The sequence below is a fragment of the Bacillus rossius genome, chromosome 15, assembly GCF_032445375.1.
Source record: "Bacillus rossius redtenbacheri isolate Brsri chromosome 15, Brsri_v3, whole genome shotgun sequence".
NCBI lineage: Eukaryota > Metazoa > Arthropoda > Insecta > Phasmatodea > Bacillidae > Bacillus > Bacillus rossius.
Window position 1 is genome coordinate 21,773,871 of NC_086342.1, and position 23,289 is coordinate 21,797,159.

Below are 23,289 nucleotides of genomic sequence, written 5' to 3' on the forward strand. Positions count from 1 at the left end.
TGGGGGGGGGGGGGGGATGGGGGAATAGGGGGGTGAATATGGAACAATGTGGGCAAGGAAGATGGCAGTGCGATAGTCTGTTCCGGCAGTCAGACCTAGCACGACGGCCACCTGTTGAAGACAGCGCATCTCCTCTCCCCTTCCGTCCTTCCATCCCTGGCCCGAGTCTGTGTCTTCAGACCGTGAACTCATTTCACGATCAGCTGAAATCCCCTCCCCTTAAAACCCCTCCATCTTGGATTTTTCCCATCTTTTTTTCCCCATGTAATTTGAATTCAGAACTATTTATCCCAATTTTTAGCACGTCAAACCCTCTACACCTCGTTGCAACCACACATTTACTAACAGGCTCTAATATGTAAGCGCGGGCGACTACAACCACCGTGACAATCACGCCAGTTCATAAGCAGTGTTGGCTCCAACAAGTAGCCCAAAGCTAAGTCCTGTGCCGTGTCAAACAGAAACATTTATCACGAAGCTCTATTGCAAGCGGTATCAAAAATATTTGAAAGTGCCAGATGAAGAGGCCTGATCCCCCTTAACAAGTTTGCCTTAGTTTGCACCAAAACGATCTAACCACATGTTGCCCCGAATATTTTTGAGCAAATCAAAATCGCTCAGCAAAATAAGTATCGAAACGCTGGCATCGTAGTTAAGCGAACGAGTAGTCAATGAGCCGACGGGATTTCCCGCATCACCTTTAGGAATGGTGACGTATACCTTAGAGGGATCATTGAACCAGCTTGTTTTTTTTTTTCAGTCCATGGTTATATTTAAGGACTGTTGAATTTCGCAGGTTCAATGTCTTTCCGGGATAGGCTCCATACAACTTTCTACATAGTACTCGGGTAAATGCCGCGTATTCATTGGCTGCTGCGTTACGTATAAACTGAATCTCCTGTGATTCAACTCTGCTTTGGTTGGGGGTTTTCCACAAAAACTGACTTTGGGATGATTTCAGCAGCATTCCAAATGTACAAGTATTTTGATTTTAGCATATCACGAAACATCGAAAATTTTTGCCTCTATCTGTATAGCATTCCCTGCTACCAAATTAATCAATAAAATAATCATTGCTATCTATCCAATTCTTTTCTTGGGGTGGCAAGGAAATTTCAGACCTGTAAAGTTCACTGCTTCCTATCGTCATTCCTCTGTCATGTTTCTAATCGTACTACAGACAGAACCATGTAATTGTCCGAGAAAAAAAAATCTGAACGCTCATTAGACTGCAAAATGTATGCCCGCGCAAGCAGTTTCTTCCTTGTGATTGGCGGCCGTCTGCGAGAGAAGCAATTGTCTTGTTTGACCAGGCCATTTAGGACGCGTTTTCATCCACACTGAATGGCTGTGATTCGTGTGCCAACAGTAGACATGTGTCTGAGAGAAGCTCAACCATTCACGAAACAGAAAAATCTACAGTTTTCAACTCTTAGTTAGCCTCGAAATAATTTTTCCAAAAATACATGTCCCTAACCACAGACACGTACAAAAAAATGACGGGATTTTATTCTGTTGTTCTTACCAAAATCTGGTTTCAGTTAATGTGTAAACATATTGCATAAAAGTGTACATATACTCTCTATTAATAATTTTTACTAACATTGGTAAACATGCAATGGAAGTTAATCACCTAAAAAAATTGCACGTGGACTTTTCCATTGAGTCATCATTTCTATTATTTTTTTTAGGAATAAGTAATATTCGTAGCAAATGTGTTATCTGAATGATTATTGCGATAGGGAAGATTATATACACGAGTATATATCTTACTATGTAATTTCTTGAACATTATTCATTTGCTGGTATACGCTGGTTGTCAAAGAAAAATCTCTGAAATGAACAACAAAAATAAAGATGTATTCATAAAGAGGGTATAGAACAAGCCAGTATCGTCTTATTTAAAAAATTGGTTGTCTGTAAAGTCGGTTTACGGACGATAGTTTAACGTGACAACGTCATAACAAAACATTGATTAAATGATTGCATACTTTTATGAATAAAATTGAATCATTTTTATTGAATTATCACTATTTTGTATGGATACAAAGAAGGAGTGAAATGAAATCTACAATTTAATTGATAAATTTACTTTTATTTGCACTCAACTATAACTTTTATACATGTTTGCTATTTAACTTCTTCCAATCTGTGTTATTCTGTTAAGGATAGGACGATGATATGTTAAGTAGGAAACGAATGGGAGTGTTTCAAGTTTAATGCGCCTCGAAAAAGTCAAATCGATGTTTGTTCCAATCGAGTGGAAGAGAGATAGATGCGTCGCAAGAGTACATTGAGCGTAACGGGACACAGCATAACGGGACACTTTTTTCGTGCGTGCAGCTGGGGTTCATCGTTTTATTAGACGTTGTCACGTCAAAATCTGTGGATTATTTCTGTGTTTATTTTATTTTCTATGACGACCAGTGAAAATCAGCAGCGGCGTATGTCAATATTTTATTATGTTATGTGTGTGTGTGTGTGTTCGCCCGGCAGACGACGGCCACGCTGTGCACCCTGGGAGTGGGAGCCACCTTCGGCGAGTCCGTGGTTCGCGACCAGCCGCGAGAGGGCACCGTCGTCACCCGCTCCACCTGCGAGCTGCTGCGGGTCGACCAGAGCGACTTCAAGGTCATCTGGGAGGTGAGTGATGCGGCTCTCTGCAATGCGAACATACACGCCATTCGTTATTCCTAGGGACCGGGAAAATTCGCGGATTCATTTCGCGGTAGGCTAGACTCCAAACTCGTTCACCTTCATTATGAGTCAGTGATTGGACCACCGTTTAGCCCGAAGGACTCTTAAGCCAGTGAAAAACCTTCAACAAAAGAAGTATCAAATTACAATAATCCCAGGTAACACGTGTCACGAGTCATTATCCAATGAGCAGGTGCAATTTGTCCTAGTACATAGAGGATCTTGGAGTCTGTCCTAGAGGTCATTCAAATCGCGAATTTTTCCGGTCCCTAGTTATTCCTAGAGACCGGAAAAATTCGGGATTTCAATGACCTGTAAGATAGACTCCATGATCCTCTACGCACGCGGGAAAATAACATCTGCTCATTGGCTACTGACTCGTGACACCTGTTTAACTGGGACGCTAGTGATTCGATACTTCTTTTGTTAAAGGTTTTTTTTTCATTGGCCGAGTATCATTCAGATAAACTGTCGCCCAATCACTTATGCAGTATAAAGGCAAACGTTTTTTGGATTCTAGACTATCACGAAATGAATCCCGCGAATTTTTACGGTCTCTAGTTATTCCTTGGGACTGGAAAAATTCGCGTATTCAAATACCTCCAGGATAGACTCCACGATCTCCTGTGCATACCCGGGCAAACGTCACCTGTTCATTGGCTGCTGGCTTGTGAGGCGTCTCAATTGGGAGACTCGTGATTCGATACTGCTTTGACTGAGGGTCTATAATTGGCCCACAGGTTAACAATTAACCAATAGCAGAAGTTGCATTAAAATAGAATTATTTGCAATTTAGCATGTCTTGAAATGAATCCGCGAATTTTCCCGGTCTCTGGACATTCGTTATTCCAGATAATACTGGGTATTTCTTACGAAAATTGTCGCATGATTTTATTTTTATATATGATCAAATATTCAATATTTGACTATATTTTGTTTTATTATGCCTATTCATAGGGGCCGGAAAATATTCGCGGATTCACTGACCTCTAGGATAGTTTCAAAAAAGTCCACGTGTTCATTGGGTGCTAACTTGTGAGGCGTCTCGGCTAGATAGCCTGTGATTTAATGCTTTGTTGGTTTATAGTCTCTCACTGGCCCAGAGAGCTCCATTCAAACTGCCAGCCAATAGCAGAATTAGCAGGATGGTAAACATATTTGAATTTCAGCGTATCACGAAATGAATCCAGTAATTTTTCCTGTGTCTACCTACCTAAGCATAAAAGCGTGGTTAAGAATCCCTACACTATTTTGTTTTGATATAGTTTTTTTTTAGTGTTAATATACGAATATGCAAATTTGTGTAATTTTACATTAATATTTGTGTTCCAATTACAAAAAAAATTATAGTTCGGTGTACAGTAACATGAGCAGCTCATTACATCTGGTTTGGAATATTACAGTATTGTATGTGTTATTGTTTTGCATTCTCGTTTAAACTATATTCACGTTCAAAAATCCATGAAAACGATAATGTCATGTTCAACGAACATGCCGGATTAAATATGTGATTTTCCTATTAAGATACCGGGTGTTCGTGGACGTTGTCGAACGTTCTGTGATTTGTGGGATCTACCTGCGTCGAAAGCGAAGGTTTCGCAGGCGTTTCGGTCAATAATGCCGTCGCCGTCTTCACGATAGAATCATTTCAAGCGAAACCAAAATTCTTCTTTTTCTGTAATTCCAGAAACTAGAAACTACGTCGTTTTTCATCTCTGTCTCGTTGAGAAAAAAAAACACGTGAGCAGTTTTTCAGTAACTTGCCAGAGATGTGTAACATATAACTTCGGTAACAAGCATATGCGTGTGTTCGCATGTTGCAAATACACTTATAATTCGTAACTTGGACTCGAAAATCAACGTAGAATTCTTTAAAATAAATATACGCAAATTGTATTCTCAACTATAAATTTTTGTACGCGAATGACGCGTAGTTTCCAAAAACCGCCGAAGCAGCTACGTTGACTATCAAATCACTTCATTTGCAGGCAGAAATGTAAAACTATGCAATGAAATGGCTCCGATAAAAACGAAAAAATTATAATTGAAAAAATACTAAACTCCGGCTTTGGACCTGATTTTCGACAGTGAATTTTGTTAAAATACTTCCCGTTTGGTTAAAATGCATTGAATAGTTAAAACAAAAAAGTTTCCTTTTGTGTTTTTGAGCTTTTGTTAGCACCATCCACTATGGATAGCAGTTCGTTCCTTCCGTCGCATTCTCGAAATTACTCAGACCAAATTCCGTATACCGAGAGCTAATATTTTACACATCGAAAAATAATGGACAGTCGCTTAGAAGGGAGAAGAGTATCTTCTCTAGAAGTTACATAATTTTTCTTGCTAATGCATTTGGTAAAATGGACAGAATCATTTTTATCCTACCGCGATATGATTTTTTCATTTGGTCCGCAACTGCATTTGCTGGTTTTCTGTTAGCATTCTAGGTATCGTGTGTATGCAGTAACGAATCCATTTCTTCTCTTGTTCTAAACTAACTTTTATGCCCACTTTTATGCCGATGGGTATAACAGAATGTGTAGCGGAATTCGTGCATCGTGTGTGGCGTGAGCTTTAGCGCCCCCCGGGTTCTCAGAGCTCATGCTGCCCATAGCCACGCGGCGCCCTTAAGTGCGACGTAAAACTTCTATCTTTAACTTTACGGGCGGAAGCGGCGGAACTAACTTACTGATTCGCGAAGGTTTTGTTGTGTTCCCGTTGTCAGGGGTGACGATATCTACGGGACGGCAATTCGTCAAAGCGACTTAACAGGATCGGCGTGTAGCTGTCCAAACGCACTCCCGCCTTCAGATAAACACAGCCGTGCAACCTTGTTATTTTTATCAGTTGTCGGCGCGTGCCGTTTGATATCGCGCAAGGACGTGGCTAGACGACGAAGTAGGCTGAAGCAACACAGCGTTGACAGAAGTACCAGTATATGCAACAGAATTCTAGTTTTAGTACCACAAGAACAAAAATTTTGTGTGCTTTTTATGAAAGATTCATTTACAAGTTGCCAAGAATTAGATTGTAATACTACAAGAAGAAGAATGGCTATGGTTACTTTTGCATATATTAATTACGGTTTTCGAGATAATACTGAGTATTTCTTACGAAAATTAGCGCATCAGTTTATATTTTAACTGATATTTGTTTCAAGCATAGTTTTCTAAACCATGGAAAAGATAATCGAAAATTCAATAATTGGACTTTACTTAGTTTTATTATCCTTATTAATACTGGAAAACTATTCAGGGAACGGTTTACACATGTTTTCAACCTAGTCCACAAAATGCCATAATTTATCATCAACCTCAGAACAACCTTAAAAGTTTTGAGAGGTTTAAAATTTAATTTAAAATGTTAAACCTCTTAACTATGGGGTTGCACCATAGTTTAAAAGTAACTGGTACCATAATCGTGCCGTAAACTTTATGGCAACTCAAGCATTGTACTATAGTTTCGGGGTTGGTTCCATAAATTCAAAGTGACTGGAACCATAAATTTCACCATATCTTTCAGGCGATACCGGGTTGTCGGCTGGTGCCTGCTTCAGTTGTGTTCACTCTGTGTTTGGTGCAGCTAGTAATGCGATGCTTGTGCTTGTTTTGTTTCCAGAAGCACAAGGACCTGCTTGGGGAGGTGCTTGCAAGCAGCAGGATCAAAACTGGTAAGAAAACTTGTATTTAAAACAATTATTTAGCAGGCTTTTTCGACCATTGTCTGATAAGATATCTTAGTTCTCGTTGGTTGAGTCGCGTTGTGTTTTATCCACGTTTAAGGGTCGATAATCAATCCTGAATATGTCTGCTGTAATGCAGAGCGAAACTTCGGTAAATTCTGCCACTGCGATGTCTCAACCGCAAAAGCAAAACTAACATTTTAATTTTTTTAATGTTTATTTGTGATCTTTAAGCTCTTTTTGAATTGTGTATGCGAACTATATTAGGTGGCATAATTAAGGTTTTCTCCCAAACAAATAGAACGATGAAATACTGGAAGTTGCAATGAATTATTCCTAAAAAAAAAAAGACACTTGAACATATTTGTGTGTTTAGTTGTAATAATCATAATCCATACTAGCATTTCGGAAAAAAGAAAGTGCCGCTTTAGGTATAAATGTAAATATCTTTTCTCTTTTTTTAGCTTCAAGGCAAAATGTATTCCAATGATAGCATTGACAAGAATGTGTAATCGGTTATAACCAACCATCTCAAATTTCGTGTAGATAACTTAGGTTACTTTTGTTTGACAGGAAAATTATTAGAAACTAGATTTTTATAAATTACTCTGTGTTCAGTATTTACTGCCGTTTTAGATTTGACAAATATTTTGCTTTTCGATGCAGAAATTCAACTATGTACTTAATTTATTTATTAAGTACACATATAATAATCCAGTCATATTAAGTTTGATATATAGCTTTAAATCACCCCGGTTTGTACCTAATGAACAGTTAACGCCAGTTGTGTATTTTCAGTATGTAGGCTCACGATGCTGTGGCATTTAATTTTGTGAATCCAAACCAACCTTTTCAAGTTTTCTATTTTTTATTCAGAAAATTAAACTTAACGCAAAAGAGTTAAATCTCAAATACCATTTTCAGAAGTTTTGTTCCTACATTTGAAACCAAAAAAATAAAAGTACAATTGCGATGAGGTAAAAGTGATTCCTAAGGACCTGCAAATTTCACGTTATTATTTTGGATGCAAGCTAGACTACAAACTGTTGTATATTCAGTGACATACTTGGCCTAACCACTCGGGGTGCGTTTACTTCCGCGCTGAATAATTGTGTTTGGTGTGTGCTGACGGCAGGCATGTAATTGAAAGGGACCGGAAAAATTCGCGGGTTCAATGACCTGTAGGATGAACTCCATATTTCTACGTACATTCGGTCAAATGCCACCCACTCATTGGCTACTGTCTTGTGAGACGTTCCAGCGTAGCAGCCTGTGATTCGATAAAGCTTTGGTTGGATGTTTCTCATTGGTCCAGAGTCATCCAGGTGAGTTGTGAGCCAATAGCAGAGGCAGCGTTAAGGTATAACGATTTGTATTTTACCCTATCGCGAAAAGAATTCGCGAATTTTTCCGGTTTCTAGTAATTGAAAGAACCTCAACGAAACGCAGACGATTCTACAGTGTTTCAACTCTCAGCTTTAGTCTCGAAATCTATACGCGAAAAATCCATGCCTCTAGCTGACGTCGGTGATAAATATTTTTTTTTCTTCCACGTTTGACTTGGCCAGTGATAATGGCGGTTTGCAACGTCACAAGTCGCGTGAAAATAGTTGCTTCATGTTAGAACATTATTCTAACAACTATATCGATAGGCAGAGACCGGAAAAAAATCGCGCATTCATTTCAAGACGTGCTAAATTGCAAATAATTCCATTTTTATGCAACTTCTGCTATTGGTTCATTGTTAACCTGGAGGACTGTGGGCCAATTATAGACCCTCAGTCAAAGCAGTATCGAATCACGAGTCTCCCAATTGAGACGCCTCACAAGTCAGCAGCCAATGAACAGGAGGTGATGTTTGCCCGAGTATGCACAGGATCGTGGAGTCTATCCTTTGAGGTCTTTGAACACGCGAAGTTTTCCAGTCCCTATCGAGAGGGAGGAAAAAAAAACGCACGGCGTTTTTAGAAATATCTTGACACGTAACGTCTTCAGCAATTGAGGCGCCTCTTCAGCTATTTCCCTCGTGATTGACTTCTGAAATAAGCAGGGACAGGTGTACAGTCAGCTGGAAGTGAGTTGCTGCCACACTACGTGGCCGCATTTTTTTTTCAGCTACAATGAATGAAAAGAAAGTTTTCCTATTAACCTAGTGAATAAATAGTGAATAAATTGCAGAACCCCCCACTGGGAAAGAACGCAGTTAAAGTTACTTCATTTCATTTCCTGTATTTTTCGTAGGGGAAATAAAATTAGACATTTTACACTTTCACGTGGGTTTGAAAAATAAAAATAAATAAAAGATGGTTTTTTTTCCTGACAATTCATTTCTGCTTTGCTGACCGCAAACTTGATTCAGTTTCTAACTTTTTTGTGGAGTTGGAAGTTTTTTTTTTCCTCTCTCTTTCTAATCGTTTGTGTTGTCTGCTGCCGCTTCTTTTGAAATGTTATTTTTCAACTTCTACCTCCAGCGGACAGAAGCACATGACGCAGTCGTCACTCCTCGCTTTCGTTATTTTTTCTTTTCTTTTCTCGACTTCCTTCAAGTAGGTAGTCATTCGCTGAACCGTAAAATAACATTGATAAAATTCAAGTTAATTGCTTTTGTAATCTTTTGTGTTTGTGTTCATTCTTTACCCCTATGAAATTATACTTTCGTGACTTCATTCACACCGAGAAAAAAAAAAACACTCTTATTTATTGCAAACAAAAATATCCAAACTAAATTTTGGTTCAACTTCAACCAAGAATTAAATCAAAGATAGTATTATTATTCCTGTTAAAATTTTCTTTGTTATCTTTGGTTTATTGTGAAAGTTGTAACGATTTTAGGTAACAATAGTTTGGCATGTTGCACAAACGTTTCGTTACTCTTCGTTTCTAAGAAAGATGTTGCACTATTTTTAATGGCAACGTAAGCCTGAATTTACTGTAAATTTAAGTACATGATCAATTTTCATTTTCATTTAGTGACAGTAATAGAACTTTACAGTAGCTCATAATCTAACAAGCTTTTTTTTTTTTGCGGCAAGGAAAGGGAATTTATGTTTTCAGCATTATGCAGTATGTTTAACAACTAAATATATTTCTTTTTCCCCGATAACTTAATGTTCCCTTGCGTTTGAGTGAGACATAGTCAATGAATAAATTGAGTTGCAATCATACATAAAATCTGTAATAATCTGAAAAAATCTGTGATCTAAACGGTAAGATTTTTTTTAAAAACATTTATGAGGGGTTACGTTGAATTTGTGTACTAATAAATATTTTATTTCAGGCTGCTACTTATTTCCGTAAATATATATTAATTAATTGGATCAGTATCTTAAATATTTCTGTAACATGTAATGTAGGTGTATGCCACACTGATGGACGTAGAAAAAAATAACAATTATAGTTTGATGTCAAGTACATAGTTTGTTTTAGGAAAACTAGTTATCTTATCATTTCTAAATTCTCAATCAAAAATACTAAAATATCATTATAATCATTAAAAATAATATTACCCGTATCATGTAGGCCCTAATAAGCAAGCGTTCATCCTTTTGAGTTAGTTTTGGTTAACAGAAAAAAAAGAGTCCGATAAATTCTGTTAATTGTTCATTGTGGACAGTCCAGTATACTCAGAAGAAAAACCCAACTCATTCACGAAAGTTTCCTTTTTAAACCAATTGCCAAGAAATAGTTTGTAATACTACTAGAAAGAAATTTTAACTTTGTACAATAATTGGTTATTGTTATTTTAGCATAATTATATGAAATACTTTTTCTAGATAATACTTGGTATTTCTTACGAAAATTGGCGCTAAATTTTATATTTAATTTTATGTGTTATTCATATATAATGTTTTAAACCATGGAAAATATAATCGAATATTCAACCATTTGACTTTATTTTGTTTTATCAAGCTTATTATGTACGCAGTTAATACTGGAAAGCTATTCAGTGAACGGTTTACAAATAAATTTTTAACTGTTGGCGGTACTGCGACAACACAAAAGCATAAAATGCCCGGGTAAGAATCCGAACCCGGTATTACTGCAAACACTATGTACATGTACAAATTTGCAAATATTTGTAATTTTACATGAATATTTGTGTTCCGTTTTGAAAACAAATAGTGCAGTGTAGGGAACTCAAGCCGAGAGGGACGCACTGTTGGCTTGCCTGGTTCGGGGCGCTCCTTCTCTCTGTCACACGGCAGGGTCGCGGGCATTGTGCAGGTAATCGCGATGTCGTATTCAGTCGGGCCTCGCGAAATGTCTATGCCTGCGCGCGTGCAGTTTTACGATAAACAAGGCTTTTGTGCCGGAGAAAACAATTGGCGGTGCGGCCGGTCGATCCCAGGGCGCCGTTCAGGTGTGGGATGAGTGAGTGAGAGAGAGTGATTGACCCGAGGAGGTGGAGGTAGGGGGGTTGGAAGAGAGAGTGAGAGAACGAGATAGAAATAGATAGAACGAGCCACCGAGAGGCAGAGAGCGTATCTAAAAATGAAGCGTTTTCCGATCACGCGTTGCCCTAGAGGATCGAGGGAGTCGGTTCAATTTCGGCGTCCCGAACGGGTCTTCAGCGCATATTTTCGGGAAACACTTTGGTCGCTTGCGCAGAGCGTTTTTCGATATGAGATGATAAAAAAAAAACTGAAGTCCAAAAAAAAAACCGTGTGACTGATGTCCGATTTATAAACCCACTATTTCGCGTATTTATCTGACTCCAGGCTAGACTCATCGCCGCCTGAGTATTGGAGTGTTCTATGTTCACTTTTTTAGGTTTTCTATGCTATGGACACGGAATTAATATTAGTATTCATTTGTACTATATCCACACACGTCTACGTACATAAATATGTTTGTTCTTAATTTAAGACCAATATTATTTTGTTCTATGTCATGATATTCATAGTTGTTTGAACTTTCAAATGCTTCTATCTCAGTTCCGACTTCAATGGACATAGAACACTCCAATTCTCAGGCGACGTCATGTTAACAATGTTCGTAGACTTTCACGGCCATTGTCTGAAGTAGATTAGCTTCTGGGTTTTAGCCGTGTCCTTGGCGAATAATTCACCTACGTTTCGGTTGCAGTCGCCGTCATCAGGGAGCAGTCGGTGAATTATTCGCCAAGGACATGGCTACAACCCAGAAGCCAAGCTACTTTATATACTCATGTTGCCTATACATAGAGACCGGAAAAATTCGCGGATTCATTTCGTGATAGGCTGAAATTCAAACATGTGTACAATTCTGCTGGTTCTGTTATTGGCTCGCAGTTAAACTGGAGCTCTCTGGGCCAATGAGAGACTACCAACCAAAGAAGCGACGAATCACAAGCTACCCAGTGGAGACGCCTCACAATTTTAGTACCCAATGAACACGCATGTTTACTTGAGAAATGCAGAGGATAATGGAGGCTATCCTAGAGGTAATTGAATCCGCGAATTTTTCCGGTCCCTACCTATACATAATCACACCTTGTAAGAGTGGGCGTTGATCGATGACCAGGGTCACATTCTTTGTGTGTTGTACAAAGTTACAATATCGCTCTTGTAGACGTACAAATTATTTCTTGGCAACTGGTTTCCAAAAAAAATCGTTTATAAAACTACAGAAAAAAAAAATTTTTTTGTGCACGTACCGTCCTTTAGCGCTTAACCAGTTTAGTTTCAAGCATATATTGTTTGGCAATGTTAGCTAGTACAGTTTTGTTCTATCACCCCAAAATGTATGTAAACAACTCTGGACTTTTAAATCAGTTTTCGCTTATGGGCTTTTGGGTCCAAGCCATGTACGTATGTATACTTGATTGTTTGCACGACATTTCGGCGTGCTGGGCGCAGCTATCTTCACTCGCCTTTGAAACGCAAGGAAAACTACCAACTATAAAGTCGTGGTCTAAATCCAGAAACTAAAAAAATAGTTCATGACTCTGGCCCACGAAAGCCTACGATCTACATTTGTGTCTGTGTGTTTTGGTGTGTAACATATTAACTCGCTGTATACGGCATTTGGTAGGAATAATTTCGTGTTGTAACTGAAGTCGTATGGAACGGAATATGTAACGAAGGTGCTGCCAATGTTCACAAAGCCAAAGGTAAACTTTAAAGTACTAACCCTTTAATGAATTTTAACAGGTTGGGCAGTATTTTAATAATATTCCTTTTCGAAAATAAGGTCCAAAGCCGGGGTATTTTAACATTTCGGGCTGCAAATGGAATGAATCTACAGTCGACGTAGCTGCTCCGGCAGCGAATTCTATCGGCGAGTGCGGAAACTACGTGTGATTCGCGTCCAGAAATGTAGTTTAAAACTTTTTTTTTGTGTGTTTATCACGCTTGGCGCTGTTTGGTAAAGAATTCTACGTTAAATTTCGAATCAGAGTTTCGTCACCGAGGTTTTAGAAGTTACACATAGAACTGGCGATTAGTTAAAATATATATATTTCTTTACCTTCTGTACTTATTCTTCGACCGGAAACCCACGCTCACTCACTCTCCGCAAGTTCTCACACTCCCCCTTCCCCTTTCCCTGACCCTTTGACCTTCCGCTAGCGGGGCGCCGAACACGCAGCTCAATTTCCTTGCGGGCGGTGGTCTCTGCGGTGACCCCTGCGCCAGGGGGTGGCGGGGAGGTTCGGGCGACTCCGCCCGTCGTCGGGACGAGACGAGGGCTTAGCCACGGTGGTGAAACCCTCCTCCGGGAAGGCCACGGAGGGGTGAAACTCTTATTGCCGAGACTGAGACCTAGTTATTTGAAATAGTTCCGTGCCCACCCGCTGGAGCGTGGCTTTCATAATATATTTAGAGACCTGCAAAATTCGCGGGTTCAATGACCTCCAGGATGGACTCGACTACACTCTACACACTCGGGCAAATGCCACCTGTTCATTGGCTGCTGACTTGTGAGTCGTCTCGACTGGGTGATCTGTGATTCGACACTTCTTTGAGCGAAGGGTCTCTAATTGGCCCTCATTACTCCAGATTTACAGTGAACCAGTGGTAGAAGCAGCGCTAAGGTATAATTATTTGAATTGTAGCATATCACGAAATTAATCCGCGAATTCTGCAGGTCTCTATATATTACTAACATAGGTTCACTGATCGTGAGAAGTAATTCGTAGGGACTGGAAAAATTCGCTGTTTCAATGACCACTAGGATAGACTCCACGATTCTCTATGTACTCGGGCAACTATCACCTGGTCATTGGCTACCGACTCGGGACACCTGTTTACTGCGATTCTTATGATTCGATACTTCTTTTGTTGAGTGTTTGCCATTGGCTCAGAGTCCTTCAGGTAAATTGCGGTCCAATCACTGACGCAGCATTAAGCTAAACGAGTTGGGATTCCAGCCTGTCTCGATAGGAATCCGCGAATCTTTCCTGTCTCTAGTAATTCGTAAGGTGTATTGTCAGGCAAACAAACCAGTGAAACTTAATTCACTTTATTTTGTTAACCACATATTTTGTGGTATAGCATACCAGGAAATTTTTATCTCCTACAAATTTATATAGAACATGTTTTTTTATTATTATGAAACACCATTAAGTTTTTTTTTTTCGCAAAATTTAAATCTCTGTTATCAAGCAATTGTTCGTCAAGTAGTTAAATTAATATTGTGAACCTAATACGTTGGGTTTAACCCGTCCGTCCGAGTTTTTTGTTTTTTTTTTTGTTTTTTGTTTTGCTAGTAATGGGCCCACACAACAGATGTCACGCCAAACATGGTTTCAGTTTCCACTGTAAGAGTCACACTTCCATATCTCCCTCCTTGTTCTATGGGGAAGGCCCGTGTCCGCCGCCGGAAACACTCAGATATTCGGCCAGTTTGCGCACAAGCTGTTCGCACAGAGGAGACACACGGAGATACACAGAGAGAGAGAGAGAGAGAGAGAGAGAGAGAGAGAGAGAGAGAGAGAGAGAGGAAAAATTCCCACTCGCTGTATTTTTTTTTTTTTTTGCAAATGGAACATATTACAGATATATGTCAATATGTAGCAATACGTTAAAAAAAATAGTGTTCACAGTAATACTGGGTTCTGATTCTTACTCAGGCATTTATGCTTTGTTTTGCCCCGGAACCGCCAATAGTTATGAAGGTATTTCCAAATCGTTCCCTGAATAGCTTTCCCAGTATATTAACTGCGCACACAATTGGCATGATACAACAAAATAAAGTCAAATTGTTGAATATTCGATTATCTTTTCCATGTTTTTTTTTTTAAATTATGCTTGAATGAAACATAATATGAAAAATAAAATCATGTGGCAATTTTCGTAAGAAATACTCTGCATCATCTCGAAAAACGTGTTTTATATGTGTTTTACAAAGTTACAAAATAATTTTTGTAGTATTACAAACTATTTCCAAAGGAATCTGCAAGAAAAAAAATTGTGTGTGTAGAATTATATATACCACTACTCAAAAAGCTTATTTCTTACATCTTTTGGAGCAAATCCCTATCCTAATAGTACCGGAATGTTAAAGTTTAGATGTGTGTTCCTCTATCACATCTTTAATAACCGAACGGAATTGGATAAAATTTGAAACACAGCTAGCTCGTACCCTGATCCAACACATAGGCTACAAATAATTACGAATCCCTGAGAGAGCGAAAACAAGGAAATTTTTAGTTTTGTATGTGCGCAGTTAAATAAATCTGTTCAGGGAACGGTTTTTCAAATAACTTAAAACTATTGGAGGTACTGGGACAACACAAAGCATAAATTCCCGGGGAAAAAAATCCGAACCCAGTATTGCTAGGAACACTGTTTTTGTAGAGATTAAAGTTTTTTTTTCACGTGAATGTATAAAATTTACAAAATATCTGTAATCTTTTACAGGAATGTTTTTGTTCCATTTACCAGGCGGTGATGGGGGAGGGGGAAATTACAGCGTACGGTGTCGCCATCTGGGCATCGCGTCGTCGCGTTTATTGTGGTTTCAGCGTGAACCGGTGCGCTGAAACGTGGTTCGCTGAACAGTTGCCTGCGTGGTTTGTCAACCAGGCGTCACACGGCGCAGGGGTGACCAGCGACTGGCCTACCGCTGACACGGCGCGGTGGGGTTCCCGTAAGCCGGCGGCAGCCTGGGTGGTTAATTTCGCAAATTCCCCCGACGGTGTAAAGCTGTCGTGTTCCCCGTCAGCCCGGTTTTAATTACCCGCGTCGGCAGCCACCCGTTATCATGGTTTCAGGATGGGTGGTAGGGAAAAAAATGGTGATGATGGGGGGGGGGGGAGAGAGTTGGCTAATTACCCTGAGGTGACGTGCGCACCCACATGTGTGTGTGTGTGTTACGGTATGTGTGCTTCGCGCTAATGTTTGCGATATTAAGGGAAAGAGGAAAAAAAATTCACTCGCCCTCAATTACGAACAATTTTTTTTTTTCACGTGGTGAACTTCCTATCGAGCTTCCATCGATAAGTTCCTGAAATATTATTTATTCACTTAACGTAATCATGAGAGAAATAGATTCGATTCCCTCATAGCTCTCTGATACCTTTGGTACAAAAAAATCTTTGCAGGAAACAAAATGTTCTACAGTGGCTGTAGTTAAGTAATAAAATTAAAAGTTTCAGTTTTAGGGCCCTATAAAGAAAATAATTTATGAATTTGACGACATTAAATTTATCGTCAATATTGTTTCCATTAATTTAAGAAATATATATATAAGCTTAAATTAATTTTCGTGGCAGTTCTAGTGAATGCAAGTTGCAAAGTTATTCTATGTTTATATAATGTTATTTATGTCTATATTGTGTGATATGTTTTGTTTTGTACTAGGTGCGTGTTTATTTTGTGTATGTTATGTCATTATTCTAAGTCTATCTTTGTTGTTGTCACTGTTGCTGTGTGGCACTCTTGGCCTTTCATACTTGAAGTGTTCCCAAAACGTTTAGAGACGCAGAGTTATGAACATAGAATTCCTCGATAGTAGTATGTAAATGTGAGAGGTGCCAGTGTCCCAGTATGCCCATTTACATACTACTCTCGATATATTTTTATTATGTATATATATATATATATGACGTTCTCGCTGATAACACTTTCGCACGGTGAAAGAAAGTAACACCTTTAAATCAAATTTTTAACTATTTAAATTTTTGTCCTAGTCATGCTTATTACTATTGATTTTATAGTATAAGTGCATCATGTGCCAGTCAAAATGTGAATATTTTGGTGGGAAAAAAAAGTATTAAACATTCATTTTAGATTCTTATTTGCTGAATAATACACTATTTTTATGAATTAAATAAAATGTGTAAAAATAAAAAGATAACACCGAAATCTCTTTTTTTTCAATAATGAAATTGATCTAAAAATAAAACCATAATTTTCTTTTCCATAACTGTTTTAAATATAGAGCATACATAATGTGGACACATAAAGTAGAGATAGGGTCATTCTAAAAGTAAAGAACGTTGTGGTGTTACGAGCCTCGCAGTTTCTATCTCTCCCCCTCCCCCCCCCCCCCACACACACACATAAACCTTCCCCCCCCCCCCAAATCCTCGGTGTAATGGACCACTCCATTCCTCCGCCAGTCTGACGCTAGAAGCGAGACTCAACGGTCGTTTATTGTTTACAGCGTGGCTTTTAAATGTGCGACAAAATCAAAACTCCCGCCAAGAATGCTTTCTGCGTGCGATAAACGTCCGCTCTATCGGAATATGCAGACAGACAACCGAAGCTTACGTTAACGTCACGAATGAAGCTTAGCAGTTCGGAAATGATGTGCCATGTTTAACTGCGAGCTGACGAATACGCATGACGTAGGACTCTCGGGCCGATGGTCGCCTCTGACGTCTCACATCAAGGCAGGATGGTGGGTGATCCCTCCGGAAGTGACAACGAACTGAAAGAGGACGTTTATTACGGGTTCAAAGACTTGGCGGTAACTGAGTGCGTAGAAGGCTCGGAAAAGCTGGTGATTTCGCTGTGATGAATGTTTAAATTTGTATAGTGACTACGTACTAAGGTATCATATGTGTCATAAAATCAGTTTTGTGCCATCTTCTTAAATAAAAATATCTAGAGAAACAAACTTACTTTACTTTTAGAATGACCCACATATAAATAATAGGTTTTCCATCAATTCTTTTTACGTGTAAGGTTGAAGTTATTCTAATCCTCATTTTTTTTTCATTTATGTTTTCGTCTTTTTCTTGTGTGCAGTTAAAATGCCCCTTCCGCAGAATATTCCCTGGAACATTTGAATTATTGCCTTCCTAGACATATTCCTTAGTGGCCACGTTCTACTTCATTTCTTCTTAACCCTTTTCTGTCTCCCTAGCCAGTTTTTTCTTTCTTTCTTATCTTCACACATTTTCCTTATTGCATTACATATTCCTTGCCATAATCACAGTTGTAGCCTCATGTTCGCATAATCTATCTTTGAGGTATTCTGTCTTCATTTCTTTAGTGTTGCGAGCATGTCATCACTAGAGACCTGTAAAATTCGCGATTTCAAATCCCTAAAGGATAGACTCCATGATTCTCTATGCACTCGTGCAAATTACATCTGCTGATTGGTCACCGACTCGTAACACCTGTTGACCGGAATGATCGTGATTCGCTAATTCTTCTGTTAAAGATTTTTCCATGGGCCCAGAGTCCTTCAGATAAACTGTGGTCCAATCACTGAAGCAAAATAATGTCAAAAGTATTTGGACTCTATCCTATCGCGAAATGAATCCGCGAATTTTAAAGGTCTCTAGTCATCACTAGGGGCATGCAGATTACGCGAAAAGATTTCGAGACTAGCTGAAAGTTGAAACACTGTAGCATCGTCTTTGTTTCGTGATTGGGTGAGTTTCTTTCAGGTACACGTATTTCGTAACCACACCAATCACGATAATCCAGTGCGGAAGCAAACGCGTCCTGAGTGGCTCGGTCAAACAAGGCAACGACTTCTCTAGCAGCCGGCCGCCAATCACAAGGCAGAAACCACAGGTGCGGGTGTACCTTGTTGCAGTCTAATAGGTGTTCAGATCTTTTCGCGAAAAATGCATGCCCCTAGTCATCACTTATCTTGTGCAAAAAGAAGACCACGCGGCAAGGTTATCGCTTGCGGGGGCAGTATGTGCACCCTGGGGCGGGTGGGAGTGGTTTGGCGTGGCCCCGTGAGGCGAGGGAAGTGGATACGCCACTTCAGCGCGGCTCGGGGGTGTTTGGGGAGAGGCTGTGTCGAGAGGCTGAGGTGAATCCATCCCAGCATCGACACTATTAACCCATTCAGCGGCCAGCAGTAACTCGTTTCTTTAAACGATTCACGCAATGGATAAATTTTGACAATACAATCTCTTGGACATACGCCATTGCAGTTTTGTACTGTTTGTCATGGAAAAAATTCAAAAAATTCAAAATAAGTAATAAAATATATAAAACATAAACCCACAGAAAACAAGCTTATAAATCAGCTGATGTAAAACAGATAAATCCAACAATGAACCTAAACAGGTATATTATCTTTGAAAGATTTGTGCAATGGGAGTGCATGACTTGATGTAGGCTTTTGGACATACGCCATTGCTACGCACAGGTATGTCTGTACAAGAAAACTACAAAATACACAAATGACAAAAACACAAATTAAGCAAAAAAATTGCTGTTGTCAGGATATAAACACCACACAATACTCCACAACAGGAATATGGTCAACAAACAAAGAAAAAACAAAGAAAAATGGACTAACAGAACGAAAAAAAAAACCACAAATGATGACAGCTTGTTTGTTGACCATATTCCTGTTGTGGAGTATTGTGTGGTGTTTATATCCTGACAACAGCAATTTTTTGCTTAATTAGTTTTTTTTGTCATTTGTGTATTTTGTAGTTTTCTTCTACAGACATACCTGTGCTTAGTAATGGCGTATGTCCAAAAGCCTACATCAAGTCTAAACAGGTATGATGGACAAAACAACGAACATATTCAAACTTTAAAATGAGACAGGTAAAGAATACCGTGGAAGTAATTCAGTCGTGTGAAAAAGAATAAAAGCACAGACTAACACAGTAGACTAACAACGACGAGACAATTTCAACTGTAAAAGTAAATGCAGGCAGACAACAAAAAAACTGGAACATGCAGCAAATATACGAACCCCGACCATGAAGTAAACAGATATCATGGACAACACAACGATGGCAGCAACACCCACGAACACAGTAGGTTTCCAATGACAAAACAGTTGCGACGTTTCGGAAACCGGCGTCTGTCTCCTTTCTTCAGGCACAAACAGACTTATCAGTCGTTGTGTTGCCCATGGTACCTGATTTGATTCATCGTTGGGTTTTTTCTTGTTTGTCACCAGATGATTTGGGCATTTTTTTCTGTGGGTTTATGTTTTTAATTTTTTTTTATTTGTTAGTTTATCCCATGACAAACAGTGGTAAAAACTGCAATGGCGTTTGTCTAATGAACTGTATTGAATCAGTAACTCAGTGGCCAGCTCCTCCAGAGAGCAGCGCGGGCATACCTACCCAGGTCCGTCGCGTCTACTCCGCCAGAGAGCCCGTGATCCGGCCGAGGACCTACCCAGCCTCTCATAGCGGGTCATGGCTAGTGCCGGAGCTGGCATGTGATGTAGGTGTGTGTGTTTGCAGGCGGGGGCGGAGCCTCGACGCCCAAGTCGCCGCCCCCGAGCGCCGCCTCTCTGCCGCCGCAGTACAGCGCGCGGCCCGTTGTCAGCGAGTCCACAAACCCCGCGGGACCGGTGGTCGAGGTACGTCTCAGTGCCCTCTGCCTCCACAAGCCACCATGACTAGCGACAGGAATGTTTCGCGGATTCATTTCGCGATGGACCAAAAAAAAAAAAAAAACCTTTAGCTTTTTGGCGGGGACGCACCACAACGCCGAAATACCACAACGCCGAACGCACAATAACGCCGAATGCCAAATTGACTACAACGCCGACAGCTAGAAAACTGCTGTGTACCACAACGCCGAATCACCACAACGCCGAAATACATTAACGCCGATAAATGTCCATGCAGGACTGCCACAAAGGTTAGGTTAGGTTAGGTTAGGCTAGGTTAGGCTAGCCTAGGTTAGGTTAGGTTGTGGTACATTTATCGGCGTTACTGTATTTCGGCGTTGTGGTACACAGCAGTTTTCTAGCTGTCGGCGTTGCGGTCGATTTGGCATTCGGCGTTATGGTATTCGGCGTTGTGGTATTTCGGCGTTGTGATAACGACCCCTTTTTGGCTGCTTCATTGATTGGGTCACTGTTTATCTGAATGAATATGAGTAGAGACCGGGAAAATTCGTCATGGACTGAAATCCAAATACGTTTAGCCTTTTTGCTGCTTCGTTGATTGGCCCACTGTTTATCTGAATGAATATGAGTAGAGACCGGGAAAATTCGCGATGGACACTAAAATCCAAATATGTTTATCCTTTCTGCTGCTTCATTGAGTGGGTCACTGTTTATATGAATGACTATGAGTAGAGACCGGGAAAATTCGTGATGGACTGAAATCCAAATACGTTTAGCCTTTTAGCTGCTTCAGTGATTATGCCACAGTTTATCTGAAGGATTATGAGTAGACACTGGTAAAATTCGCGATGGACTAAAATCCAAATAAGTTTATCCTTTTTGCTGCTTCGTTGTTTGGGCCACAGTTTATCTGAAGGACTATGAGTAGAGACCGGGAAAATTCGCGATGGACTTAAATCCAAATACCTACGTTTAGCTTTTTTGCTGCTTCATTGATTGGGCCACTGTTTTTATGAACGAATATGAGCAGAGACTACAAACAAATAAGGAGTTCAATGACCTCCAGGATGGACTCCACGATCCTCTTCATACTTGCTCATTGTCTGATGAATAAGGACTGGAAAAAAGTCGCAAATTCAGTGTCCTCCAGTATAGACTCCACCATCTTCTATTTACTCAGGCAAATATCACCTGCTCACCGGCTTATGTATCGTGATACCTTTTAACTGGGTGATTTTGATTCGATACTCCTTTCGTTGAGGGTTTTCCATCGGCTCACAGTCCTTCAGATGAGCTGTGGCCCAATCACTGAAGCAGCAAAAAGGGTAAACGTATTTGGATTCTAGTCTGTCGCGAAATGAAACCGCGAATTGTTTCGGTCTTTAATGACGAATTGTGAGGCGTCTCAACAAGGTTGACTTGTGATTGGATACTTCTTTGAGTGATGGTCTCTAATTTGCATACAGTCCTCCAGATTATCGGTGAACCAATAGCAAAAGGAGCAAAAAGGTTTAATTATTTGTGTTTTAGAATATCACCAATTTAATCCACGCTTTTTTTTCCTGTCTCTAAAAAAGAGCCAACGAAAAACCCGCAACAAAATAAGCATCGAATCAAAAGCATTCCAGTTATCAGATGTCACGAGTCAGCAGCCAATGAGCAAGTGTAATATGCCCGAGTACATATTAGAAGATTGTGGGGGTCTCTACTAGAGGTCAATTAAACAGCGATTTTTTCCAGTCCCTGCCCATAACCTTCTGACGTCCGGAATTCATCAAATTCGAAGTCGCGTGACTCGTCTTTAGTTCACAGTGTGCATGTCAATGGGCATTTATTTCCTCTTTCCAAGTGCACTATTCATGCCACTAGTGCTGTCCTTGTTTCAGTTTGCTCTGTTGCCAGATATACTTCGAAGAGCACAACAGTTTTAGACGCGCATTTATAATTGAATGAAATGTTGTTTTTTTTAACTGTATTTGAAACATACTATTTTTTTTTAAGGGAAATTTGGAATGAGAACGTCGGAAATACATTTACTTGTTGCATTTAATCAAGATCATCACCCGACAGTATTATTTTTTTTTACATCTGAGGAGACGTAACTTAAAGACGCCATCTTTTTCAGCCGTATTTTTCAAAAAATAATTGGTATCATTTAATATTAAAAACTTTGATGCTTTGATTGAGCATAGCATATAATTTAATAAAAAAAGCCTTGTTATTAGTAGTGATTGACTACTGCGAATAGTTTGTACTGTGAAATAATTATTGTTTAGCATTGAATTTTTTTTCTTTCGGTATGACTACAAATGATATAATAATACTGTCAATATACATTATTTTAGATCCTTAAAAAAATCAATAAATAGTACAATTTTAAAGATATATTAAAACTAATGATACCTTATGATGATATTGATATACAATATAATATTTTTAATGTTAACAAGCCGAGTAGTATCAATAATAAAACAGTGGGCGCTAGTTACTCTGTACTGCAATCTAAGAATGAGACATATATAGGCTTTTCTATAGCAGGATGATTTCATGATGGTGTACTAATACTATAAAGTTTCCCTTTGGCTTTGTGAACTTTGGTTCGTGCCGCAAGCCACATATGACAGCACTGTGGTTACACGTTTCATTCACGAAATTAATCCTACCAAATGCCGTATACCGAAAGCCAAGATGTTACACATTAAAATCGCTTGTTCGCAGCAGCGACGCGATATTTTGCTGTCACATCGCGTCCTTCACTTTGCGCCCGGGTCACACTGTTATACTTCCAGCACGATGCCTCACGTGAATACGTGGATACACTGTCAAAAATCCTCACCAGAATCGACGAGTAACATAGGTTACAAATCAACCAGGTATCTCCGTAAATTAGCGGGTGATGAGTTTACTTCATTTCTAAATGAACTCACAGAATATGCATTAAGTTATTCAGCAAACCTTTTATTTGTTCAAACTTGCCAATTCCGCAGAAGAAAAAAATCTTTTCACCCCTCGACGTTTTCCTGTACTTCTTTTTTCTCGAAATCCAGTACCAGGAACTCTGAATATTGGCGTAGTTTTCGCGGAAGATGTAGCTATCTTACAACTGGGTATTTTATTCAACATGCTGGATTTAATGGTAACTCTTTCCTGGATTGGTTTGGATCGCCATCAACACGGGCTCCCTTGAGCCACGG

The 23,289-nt window shown here is 39.5% G+C and overlaps 1 protein-coding gene across 1 annotated transcript in view; it reads left to right on the forward strand.

The window, feature by feature from the left end:
* LOC134539698 (rap guanine nucleotide exchange factor 4) overlaps positions 1-23,289 on the forward strand; it is a 281,454-nt gene that overhangs the window by 176,334 nt on the left and 81,831 nt on the right. The window contains exons 4-6 of the mRNA XM_063381914.1: positions 2,497-2,643; positions 6,316-6,367; positions 19,983-20,101. Of these exons, the coding sequence (XP_063237984.1) occupies positions 2,497-2,643; positions 6,316-6,367; positions 19,983-20,101 (318 nt within the window). The remainder of the gene's footprint in view (positions 1-2,496; positions 2,644-6,315; positions 6,368-19,982; positions 20,102-23,289) is intronic.